This window comes from Cupressus sempervirens, chromosome 9 (genome assembly GCF_028749045.1).
Source record: "Cupressus sempervirens isolate cs-2001-9-10 chromosome 9, ASM2874904v1, whole genome shotgun sequence".
Lineage (NCBI taxonomy): Eukaryota > Viridiplantae > Streptophyta > Pinopsida > Cupressales > Cupressaceae > Cupressus > Cupressus sempervirens.
Genome location: NC_143126.1, coordinates 203,124,583 through 203,136,576, shown reverse-complemented (window position 1 = coordinate 203,136,576; position 11,994 = coordinate 203,124,583). Strand labels below are relative to the sequence as shown.

Genomic DNA, 11,994 nt, shown 5'->3' with positions numbered 1-11,994 from the left:
ATTTAGTTATTGCCAAGTTATATTTGATTCTCAATATTTGCTGAGTTATATCATTTGCTATTGTAAATTGAGTGCATGTGTGTTTGCTAAGTAACAATAGAATACAATTTAATCAGAGTTTATATTTTGATTTGTATTGACATCTAAGGGATCTGAGATTTTTTTTGTAGTAACTGATTCACCCCTTCCCTCTCACTTACTCCTCTTATATTTCCAACAAAAACATCATCAAAAAACATAGAAATATAAATTGTAATTTGTATTTCCACATTTCTTAACAATTTCTTTCATTCTAATGATAAATAAAAAAGAAATGTAATTCAAAATATTGAAAACAAAAAGTCCAAACTAGTAAATCTAGAAACAAGTGAAATACATAAAAACCTACTTACCTCAAACAACATTGATTAGAATAATATGTCACATAAAGACTATACTCACATTATGGATCCTTCTCACAATGTTTAATTATTTAGTAATAATTGTAACTAATTCCAAGCACTCTTCATAATGGCTTTAAACACTTGATTACTAAAGGTGATTACAAGATTATTATTCAAGCCATCATTTCCAAGTATTGTCTGAATAGGATGTTGATTTATGTCCTTCATCAATAAGAGGGCAATGTTTTGGCTCATGTATTTGAATTTAACAAGTGATGGACAAAGCTTCTCTCTTGATTCACCAAATTTGGCAGAGTTTCATGAAATTTCAGAAATACTGTAATTAGGAAATATGATGTTTGTAGAGAATGTTGATGACAGTACTTCTAACTTCTAGCCATTTTTCTTCTTATCTCACAAACATTAATACTTTTTATTTTGGTCATTTAGTCTTTTATATATATATATATATATATATATATATATATAAACTTACTTTTGTCTTTTGTCCTAAACATACAATTCTAACAATATATGCATCAGCTAAAACTTTTGAAATCCATCAATCTTCAATTTGTCTTACCCTGGGGTCCCATGGGGGGGGGGGGGGCGCTTGGGCTCTATATTTAAGGAAGTAGAGGTCCCATGATAATATTTTGAGAGGGCTAAAGCTTAATTTGGAATCTTTTCCTATTAACCAGGAGCCCCTACTTTTTAGTTGAGCGGATGCAAAAGGGGGGGGGGTGTGCAGGGTGGCTGGAAATAGCCCCTACTGTTTAGGAAAGAATTTTGCGACTTGGCAAGAACCTACCTTTCATTTTCCCTCCAAATTGTAATCATCTTGCCAAAAATTCCAAAAACAACAATTTATATTTTTAATATTTTCTTCAATTTAGGAGCTAATTTTTTAAAGCAGATTTATATGTAATGCCATGACTCCCCTTTTAAATGTTCCTAAAAAAGTGCCATGACTCCCCTTTAAATGTTCCTAAAAAAGTTCAGCGGCACACGCTCTATTTTTAAACAAGCGGGTGCCCATGGAACCCTACCCTTAGAATTTTTTTTATAAGCGTCCAATAAGATCAATGAAATATATCAATAGTAAAATAGGTAGAAAGGAAACTAACGAGTTGCACCCTAGAAAGTCTATCGTGACATTGCAGCCACCCTTCCACCCGGGAAGAGGGCCAGCATTATCGCGGTCACTAGAACTCATTGATTCTGGCCATATTCCTACATCACAAAAGAGATATGGGAACAAAAGAGACATGCCAACTATTGTTACATTAATAATTGATTTTATGAGTTTGATTGAACAAAACATTAGAAATATAAATAAAAACAAGAAAAGTACAAATTTCCCAGAATCTATAACACCAACAACCACGTTGCTCTGAAGATTCAAATTAAGGTCTTCAGGAAATGAATCAAAGCCAAAGAAATCCCACGACCTAGTAGTAGAGGGCTTCACTTTCACAATCTCAAACACTGAAAATATGCCATCCATTTCTATAATTTAATAATAACAACAAATAAATTTATTTTAATTGCTATTATGAACATAATAGAAAAAACTAAGTTTGAAATTATTTAACATAGATATCCCACGTCCTAATAGTCTTGGGCTTGACTTTCACGATCTCAAACACCAAAAGACGCCTTTCATGTCTATACCAGTATAACAACAACAACAAATAAATTCATTTTAACACTCTTTGCATGTAAATAATATCATTCTCTCCCTCTATTTCTTTCAGTATTTCTTAAAATTTGTTTACCTCTGAGTTTTGCAGCGCCGGATGGAGAAAGAAGTGCTGCGAAGCCACGAAAGCTCTTCCAATAACTAACCCTCAAAGCAAACTGAGCTAAATCGAGGGAAGCCGCGCCAACTTTTGACGGCTTAGATCCCATGTAGGCTATTTAACCCTAATTTCTATTTCGAGCTTTACTGATAAAGATTTGAAATGTCAACATAGCTCATTGGCGGCTGGGAAATATATTTTAGATAATAGATGAAAGAATGCCTGATATCATTGCTGTTGGAACGGAACAAACTTTTTTTTTTAGCAAGGAACATAAATGGCTTTTAGAATGATGATTTTGGCAATTCGTATAGATTTTAATTCCAGCTAAGATGGGCTTGGTTTTTATTAAATTGAAGATTATATTCATCAATCAGTAACTGGCATCAAAGACAAGGAATATCTTTTATGCGTGTATAGTCGGATATATTGCCAACATACTCTAATTTTGATATGTTGCCCAAAAAAATTCATTTGTTTATTTCTGTTTTATTTGTCAGAGTTAACTAGAGTCTATATGTTTGGTGAAATTAAATAATATTTAAATTGTCAAATGGGAGTATATCTTTTTGTATAGCTTGTTTATATTTGGATGTTGAGTCCAAGACGGAGGAGGTGTTTCCAACAAAGAACACTGATTCTCCTACTACTTCATTAGAGTCTATAAAGTAGACAGTTGTAAACAGAAATTAAGTTGAGACACATATGATACTTGTGGATTTAATTAAATAAAATTTTTGATTTATCGAATTCTCATTTAAGTAGAATCGAAATTTATTTTTCACTTCTATCTTTTTAGAAAGTGGATTAAAATATTGGTTTTGGGGTAAATGAGAATTAATAAATTCTTATAATAATTCAATTTTTTGAATACAAATGTATATTATGTCAATTTTGGATTTCATAATAACAGTTTTGCCTCAATTTTAGAAAAGAAACAAATCCTCATTAATATTATTTCTTAGAATGGTTGATGCCACTCTATAATAACTTTCTAGTTTAATGTGTTATTTATGTTTAGTCTATGAGAGGGGAGATAGGAGGTGTGCACTCTAGGCTTGGAGTCCACATGGACCAAAAATCTTTAAAAATTTAATTATTTTTCCTTCCCATTTATGGCAACCCCAAAATCAAAACTTTTGGAACAAAATCATTTGTTTGCCACATTGGCATGTCGATTAACACCATTGTTTCCGAAAGAACCTTTTCTATTGCATTGAATGGGATGGGCACGGGCCCACAATTAGAAGTTTTTTACATTTATGTCAATATTAGTCATGGTGGTTTTATGTTTACTTGTTGCATGAACACCAAATCCTCTTGTATGCACACTGTAATCTTACCACTAACTTCTTAAACTTAAACATCCCACTAGATGAATATGTTTCATGTGTCCTTAATTCAACCACCCTAGTTACATTGAATGATTTATAAACTATATATTCTCTTTGCTTCTTCCTCATGGATTGCACCCATATTTCATTTGTTTCTACCATACCTTTTTTAGAGTGTTGTATCTATTTTGCCTAAATATATAAGTAGAAGATCACCCTATAACTTTTGCATGTAGTTTTTACTCTGAATATTCACAACCATTGTCTTTGAGATTTATAAAGGTAAAATATTTTCTTTCTTTAGCATTTGTTGTTTTTTTCCCCTAAGGGAATTCTAATGTGTTACTTTTGTAGTTGTAGTTTTCATTTGTAGTTAATGGAAAATATTTCTAAATTTTCATTTATTCATTCAAATAAGAAAATTATTCTATTCCAAGGGGTCATAATGGGTCCTATGGTTCTTATGACCACTCAAGACCCATTGAAACCCCTTAGGAAACATTGAACTTTATTATGACAAATTAGGAAACATTACCTTCTTACAAAATTTAGCTCATCAAGTCTACACTTTAAAACCTCCTTGTTTATGCCCTAAGGCTATTTAACATTACTAGTAAGTTTCTGAATTCAATTGAATAAATCCAAATAAATTTCCTTTGGATAGGGTGGAGGAAAAAAGGGTTCACTTTGGTAGCTTGGAATAAAGTCTTTAAGCCAAAGAGTTGTGGTGGGTTGGATGTCTGATCTACGAGGATGATGAAGTATACCCTTGAAATATCCCCGACAGGATATTTGCCTCTTAAACACCAAAATACTAAAACTTCAATGATTAGGCATTTTGTCAAACAGTTAGCAAACAGGCTCTGATACCACTGAGATATCCCTTACTATAAAGGGCACTAAATCCCAATATTGTACTGTGGCAATTCGTCAAATATTTGGTGTGCAATCGTTAAAAGAGCACAGAGGAAATGTTTTAATTTATCCCAAATTAAATGTGTCGAATGCAATACATTTCAAAGAGAGATCTTATTATTGTAGATGACTTACAAGTTCTGAAATAAGTACTTCTAGTCTCCTCCAGCTGAATGATTATCCGATACTAGCAACGTATGAAAACTGGACGCCTGCCATGAACTGTCCTGAACATGTGGATGCATAAACCTATCCGCAGTAGGTATCTGGAAGTGATCGCAGTCAGGGGAATGATCATCAACGAATCTTCCGTATCCTTGTTCTGTCTTTTCCTGGGAGTGTTTAATCCTTGCCACGAAATTCTCAATGCGATCTTAGACTGAGATTTCTCTTATGAATCCTGCGATACCTCTCATCTTCCAAGTCCGACCATTCCACCTAGTCACCTTATCTCTGTCACTTGTATGAATTGCGACCTGTGACAGGGTGCTCGGTTGCTGGTTGTTTTTTTTTTTTTTTTTTTTTTTACTGGATGACGGGGGGGGAACGCCGAGACTGAGTCAGAAATTGGGAAACAGTCCTTACAAATATTCGGACCTGTGTCTAATCCCTTCTCCGCTACTCCTTCGGTCTTGTCCTAGATTAATGCATCTTCTATAGTTACAATGGATCGACCATTATGCAGCAGACTCCGTTTCAGACCCGTGCTTGGTTAGAATGACGCCTGGCTGGAGTTTCAACAGCTATTCAAGGACGTCGTCGTGTCTCTGCCTGCCAACACGAAACTCAGCACAATGTCTCGCAAAGATTCCTCGTCAAAGCCTCCTTCACTCAGTTGGAGGAATCTGGACAGCAAGTCTGGTTTGAGATCTCCTTCCTCACAGCTTCTCCTTCGAATTATGTCTCTGGCGAATTCGTGAACAACACGGACTGCCTGGGCTAGAGTCTTCTCAGATCCCACGTTGAAAGCACGCTTGAGTTTCCACTGCAGGCCGATCACAGATCGTGCTCTCTTGGAGCTCAGATAAGTCGCGACGTCCACAAACCTTCAATCTATGATATCTGCTAGGCCTCAAACGACGAAAGTATCTTGAGAAAAAATGCCCGTCTCAGGTGACCGAAAACTTGCTTGCTGGAAATAAATCATTGTTTGTAATTTCCTTTGAAATTCGAACCCTTCTTGACCTGTTGATCTGAATCGGATCCTTGTCTCTTTAAACTCTCTTCCCGACTTCCTTCCGAATTTCCTCTAATACTGCAATTAGTTAATCCCTTTCTAACTAAACCTCCAATGATCAATGAATCGCAAGATTTGGCCTTAGGCCACAGATTTGTCCCTGATGAAATGACTGCAGCGTCACCTCCAATCTGCAATAATTCGGATGATATTTCACACCCTCAAAATCGCGTACCAATTGAGAGTTATCGTTCTCAATGGCCAACTATGACAATTTCCGAAACCCTAAGTTTCCACAATGCACCCGTGACTGAATCACAATTTGAAAACAAAGAGAGAGATAATCAACTACTTCATTCGAATGGAGCCCCGGGGTGCCTATTTATTCTTTTCCCTCCATCCTCTCCAGAGACTTCTAGAACCTTTTTTGATGTTATCTCTTAAGTGACTTTATTAAATATTTTCCAAGTCACTTTATTAAATATAAAGTTATCTTTTAATAACTATTTATTTAATTAAAATAACTAATTAGTCGTCCTTGGACAACCATTAATTAAATTAATTAAATCGAACTGTCACCAAAAATTGGGGACATGACAACCCTCTTAGCTAAGAAATTTGGAGAGTTTTATATAATAACAAAGAGTGGAATAGCATCATTAAGAAGAGAGTATATTTTTGTGCTCACAAGCTTAAAGAACTTTTTGAATTTGATTTTTTCTACAAAAGGGTCAAATTTCTAGAATTGTATTCAATACAAGTCAACCACCAAGCTAAACACTAGATAGAAACTTGGAAATGGTTAGAGGATAATCTTTTAGGATGATAAATGGCTCTTTTTAGAAATCAATCACTTCTTATGAGAAGTTTTCTCCTTTTAAGGAATGTGCTTCCATGTTTTTAGTTCAAAGGTGTGGGGTTATTGTGGGAAACTACAATTGGAACTTTTGTTATGTTGTTGTTGATGTCAAACTTATTGGTGAGACAATTTTCTATCTAAGTGTCGCATCTATTCGATTGATGAAGGGGATTTGAGAAGTTGTTCATAAAAAAATTATTTAGAGTAAAGGTTGAGTTATGAAGAGGAAACTATAAATGGACACTTGATTAGTTGGACTTTGACAAGATAAAGTGATTGTTTGAATCATGTTGCAAAAAGAGAAGACATTTATGCTCAAGTCTTGAAGCTATGATCAAAGACTACTCAAATGCATATTCTTGAACAAGCAATAGAGTAGAAGGTTATGAAATTTAAAATACATGTTGAGTGATGCTAGTGTAGATTGAGCATGAGAACAAAATAAGAAAAATTAGTGTTGACCAAGCATTAGTGATGATTGAGTGAAATGTGTGTGCCGAGCAAGAAATTTAGTAGCAACCAAGTAAACCAATGATAACCAAGAGTCATAACACAATGTTGGTCAAGGAACAACATTTTAATAGTTTAGAGAAATTGTAACTTCCAGTCGACTAAGTTGATTTCTTGGAATATGGAAAGCATCTTGAACATAAGGATCAATGAGTTGGATTATTTAATGCTAAGAGAGGATTAAGTAAATAAAATAAGGAATAGATTCCAAGAGAAGTTTCTACAAAAGAAGAGGATAGACAAAATGGTGATAATATTCATTATATGTAATGAATCTAATCATAAACCCTAAGATCTATGGTGATGTTTAAGAAACTAAAGATCGAATTACCTATTGAAGGAGGTACAAGGGAAAACTTTTAAACTATGAGATATGTTCGTGGGAGTTGGAGCAATTATTGATGTCATTGACTAGCATATCTAAGAAAAAGGCCGAGAAGAGGTGAAGAACTGAAGAATCATTGCTTGAAGTGTTATCAAGAAAATCTGGGACTAAGATGACAATGAAGGCCACAAAGTGAATGTTTTTATGAGCTAAATAGAGATTCATACATGCAAAGTGATTTGTACTTAAAAAGATCAAAACCTTGTTGTTACTTTCTAACCATTGTAAATAGTATTTGAAATCCTTTAAACAAGGTTGACCTAATAGTCATATGTAAATCCTTTATCAGGGTGAGATTGTAATGGAATGCTTTAAATTCCTGTAAAAAGACCACTCCTAAAAGGGCGATTAAATCCTAAAATAAGGTCATTTAACAGTGGGTTTTGTAACCTTCAACAAAGTTGTCTCCTAATAGAGCTCACTTTAGAAGAGTAAAAATTAGTGACATGTTGCTAGTGGTTTTTCCCAAATTGGGTTTCCATGTTAAATCCTAGTGTCAAACTTATGTGTATGTTATTTGTGGTGCTGATATTTATATTTTGCAAGTCTGTTACATTTAGGATAGTGGACAACTAATTGATGTTACTAAAAGATGACTATTGAGACTAAGCTATGGAATGATAAAACTTGAAGTTGGTCAAGAGTTCTTTTGTTCAATTGGTACATCTGGACCTTGGATAACTAATTCACACCCATCCCACCCACCCCAACTTCTCTTTGTCATTCTAAATATTGTAATAATTGGTTTCAAAGAATAGGTGGTTATTGAGAGAAGTTTGAAGGTACTCAAAGATAAAGATCATGATGTACAAATAGGAGGTACCAAAGTTGAACAAAGACAATTTTCCTACATGGAAAAATTTGATGAAATTACATATAGCTAGTATTAGGGATGATGCACTAGATTTTTTTGAAAATTCATAAGTGAACATAATAATAGTCCCTCCAATTGCTCAATAACTCAAAGAAAAGAAAGAGCACAATCAAAGAATGTTGGAGATTGCTTCATCCCTAAGCTATGATAAGTTTGATGACATAAAAGAATTCAAAGGAAATGTGGCATAAATCGAAGACCATATGTGAGGGAGATGGTAATTTTATGAGATCCAATTAGAAAGTTTGAGAAAAAAATTGGATGAAAAGAGAATGACAGAAGGTGTGAACATAGTTCACTATTGTGCAAGAATCAAAGTGGTTGTGAATGCTATTGAAGGTGCTAATGGAAATATTGAGGATAAAATAGTAATAAAAAAGGTATTGGGAACTCTACTTTCTATCTATTCTATTATATTTTTTTAATACAAGACTTAAGATGTACTCCAGGTAATGACCTAACTTTGGAAGTGTGATTGCTAGTCTTTCTACTTTTGAGATGTCTAATTTTGAAAATTATATTTCTGCTAATGTTGAATCTTCTTTTAAATCACAAGTGATTCTTAGCAAGAAAGGAGAAGGAAAATATGTGAAAAAGTGACAATGATACTTATGATGACGAACTTAATGAGTTTGAGGCACTGATGGCTATAAGACTTGGAAGACGCAAAGGAAAATGAAAAGACAAACTTACTATTATCTATTTTTCATGTAACAAATTTGGTCATATTGTTGCAAGACATCTTGATAGAGAGGAAAAGGAAGGAAGAAAGGAGAGGAAGTACAAAGGAAGAATATATGATTGAGACAAAAAAGAGAAAGACTAATTTATAGAAAAAGATTAGAAATCTTGTTAAATTGTTGAAGAAGAAACAAATACTAGATCTTAAAGTAAAGATGAAGAAGTGGTATATGTTTCTATGAAAGAATATTTTGACGAAGATGAGGAAAATACATTAATCTCTTATGTAAATAAAATTGATAGATGAATAATTGATAGAGGTTGTTCAAATCACATGACAACTGATAGGAATAAATTTTAGAATATTGGACCATGCAAGGGTAGCTGTGATAAATTTTTTAATGATGTTCCATGTCTTGTGAAAGGTAAATGATCAATAAAATGGATTAATAAGATCAATTATGATAATGTATATTTGGTTGAAGAAATAAACTATAATCTCTTGAATGTTTCACAGTTAAATAAACTAGGTTAAAAAGTTGAATTCCATCCTAGAAAGGCCAAAATATTTGATGTTGATGGTAAACTGATTGGAAGTGATGATCAAACAAGAGGTAACTTGTTCTATCTAGATTTATCTGATGATACATGTTTTTTTCACAACATGAATATATTTGGTTAGGGCATAAGAGGTTATGTCACATAAATTTTGATAATATGGTTAGCATTAGTAAGATGAAAAAAGGAAGAGGTTTGCCAAAATTGAAGAAATCTGATAATACTATGTGTAAACAATGTCAATTGGGAAAGATGACAAAGTCTAGTTTTAAGAGAAAGACATACTCAAATGATATTTTGGAATTGGTTCATACTAACTTATATGGACCTATTGGTGTTCAAAGCTATTATGGAGACAAATATTTCATTCTATTTGTTGATGATTACTCTAGAGAATGATGACTACAGTATTTCTTAAAGAATGTTTTTATTCCTTTTAGTTATTTAAGTGGTATTTGGCTAGAGTTGAAAAGGAGACATGAAAGCGTTTGAAGTTTTTGAGATCTAATAGAGGGGGTGAATTCATTTCTAATGAATTTAACATATTTTGAAATGACAAAGAAATTAAAAGACAAATGTCAAGACATAGGACCCTTGTTCAAAATGGAATAGCTAAAAGAAGATATAGATCTGAATCATAGATTGTGCTAGAACATTGATGATGGAAAAAAATACATCACATAAATACTAGAGAGAAGTTGTAAGTACAATTACTTATACCCTAAACAAAGTGCAAGTTAAGAAAAGTACAACTGCTACACCTTTTGAATTATGGTATGGATATGCACCTAATGTTAAGTATTTCAAAATTTTTGGAAGAAAATTTTGCATACATAAAAATAATAGAAATGGAAAAACTAATGCTAAAAGTGATGAAGGCGTATTCCTAGGTTATTCCACTAAGAGGAAAGATTATAATATTTGAACTCTAACACTGAGAAAGTTGTGGATAGTGCAAATGTAAAAGTTGATGAATATATAGAAAATAATGAAGTTGAATGTAAGAAATAACCTAAAGACTATAGTTGGTTCATATATGTGAATGAGGGTGCTCGTGGCACCCCAGCTGAACAAAAAAAAAAGTTGTAGATATACAATAGACTGGGAATATCAAGTTGCAATACCCAATTATTGAGTCATAGACCAAGGAAGTTTGACACCGAGAAGATAACTTTGAGCATGTAGAGCATGAACCTAAAGTTGGAAAAGAGAGAGATAATCAGCTTGAAATCATTTTTCAAGATGAACCTATTGAAGAAAAAAGAAAAAAAGAACATGTTTCAGAAAAATATCTAAGAAGACATCATACATTAGAGTAAATCATTGGAGATAAGGAATCTAGTGTTATGATAAGAAAAGGACTCAGAAATGATGCATATTTACTTTGTGAATTTGAGCCCAAATCTGTGAAAGATGCTTTGGAAAATGAGGATTGGACATAAGCAATGAATGAACAAATTGAGAAAAATGAAGAGAACAAAACATGGACATTTGTAGCTAGACCTAAAGACAAAAATATTATTGCAACAAAGTGGGTATTTAGGAACAAGCTAAATGAACATGGTGAGATCACAAGAAACAAGGCTAGATTGGTATGAAAAGGGTATACAAGAGGAAGGAGTTGATTATTGGGAATGCATTTTCCCCTATAGCGAGACTAGAAGGAGTTAGAACACTACTTGCATATGGTGCTTAGAAACAATTTAAGGTATATCAAATGGATATCAAATCTACATTTTTTAATGTAATATTTGAAGAAGAAGTATACGTAGAGCATCTTGAAGGATTTGTGGATCCTAGGAAGAAAAATATGGCGTGTAAGTTGTTCAAAGCTCTATATGGATTGAAACAAGCCCCTAGAGCATGGCATGAAATACTACATAACTACTTAATGAAGATTGCTTTTGCAAGAACAAATGATAACAACAATATATACTTAAAGACTAGCAAGAATAATGATGTATTTCTATCTGAAATTTTTGTTGATGATATCCATTTTGAAGGAAAGGAAGTATTATGAAAATCATGTGCTGATGAAATAAAAAAGGAATTTGAAATGACAATTTTTGGTGAGGTCAATTTTTTTTTGTCTTACAAGTATATGAAATGAAGCAAGGTATCTTCATTACTCAATAGAAATATATCAAGGAGATACTAATGACTTTTGGGATGTTAGATTTCAGACCAATTAGTACACCTATTGTCTCTAGACACCATTTATCTAAGAATGATAATTCTACCAATGTAAGCCAAACATTATATAGATAAATGATTGGAAAATTGCACTATGTTCATAGTGGATGTGGTATTGCATTAGGAGTTAGGATAGTCACCAAATTTTTTGCAAGTCCTAAGAAAAACCACATGATGACAGTGAAAATAATAATCAAATATTTAAAAGGAACAGAAGACTATAGATTGTATTACAAGAAGAATGATAGATTTGAACTAAAGGTATTCATTGATTCTGAATGGCAAGAAATGTTGATGACAAAAATTGAATAACTAGTGGTGTT

The 11,994-nt window shown here is 33.0% G+C and overlaps 2 protein-coding genes across 2 annotated transcripts in view; both read right to left on the bottom strand.

Moving 5' to 3' along the window:
- Positions 1 to 1,371: 1,371 nt before the first annotated feature.
- Positions 1,372 to 2,294, bottom strand: LOC149538199 (subtilisin-like protease SBT4.3). Its single transcript, XM_089802434.1, has 4 exons — positions 2,162 to 2,294; positions 1,761 to 1,871; positions 1,540 to 1,616; positions 1,372 to 1,428 (listed from the first exon to the last, which is right to left on the bottom strand). The coding sequence occupies exons 1-4, from the start codon at positions 2,292 to 2,294 to the stop codon at positions 1,372 to 1,374; spliced, it is 378 nt and encodes a 125-aa protein (XP_089658560.1).
- Positions 2,295 to 4,589: 2,295 nt separating this feature from the next.
- LOC149538198 (cucumisin-like) overlaps positions 4,590 to 11,994 on the bottom strand; it is a 56,641-nt gene continuing 49,236 nt past the window's right edge. Inside the window, exons 11-14 of the mRNA XM_089802433.1 lie at positions 5,620 to 5,689; positions 5,190 to 5,419; positions 5,032 to 5,088; positions 4,590 to 4,782 (exon numbers count right to left, since the gene is read on the bottom strand). Coding sequence (XP_089658559.1) covers positions 4,590 to 4,782; positions 5,032 to 5,088; positions 5,190 to 5,419; positions 5,620 to 5,689 — 550 coding nt within the window. The remainder of the gene's footprint in view (positions 4,783 to 5,031; positions 5,089 to 5,189; positions 5,420 to 5,619; positions 5,690 to 11,994) is intronic.

Coding starts and splice junctions, on each gene's coding strand:
- LOC149538199 (XM_089802434.1), bottom strand. CDS start 2,294: ATGGGATCTAAGCCGTCAAAAGTTGGCGCGGCTTCCCTCGATTTAGCT. Junction 1,872..2,161: donor CGGCGCTGCAAAACTCAGAG/GTAAACAAATTT, acceptor GCATATTTTCAG/TGTTTGAGATTGTGAAAGTG. Junction 1,617..1,760: donor TCAGAGCAACGTGGTTGTTG/GTGTTATAGATT, acceptor TTTGTGATGTAG/GAATATGGCCAGAATCAATG.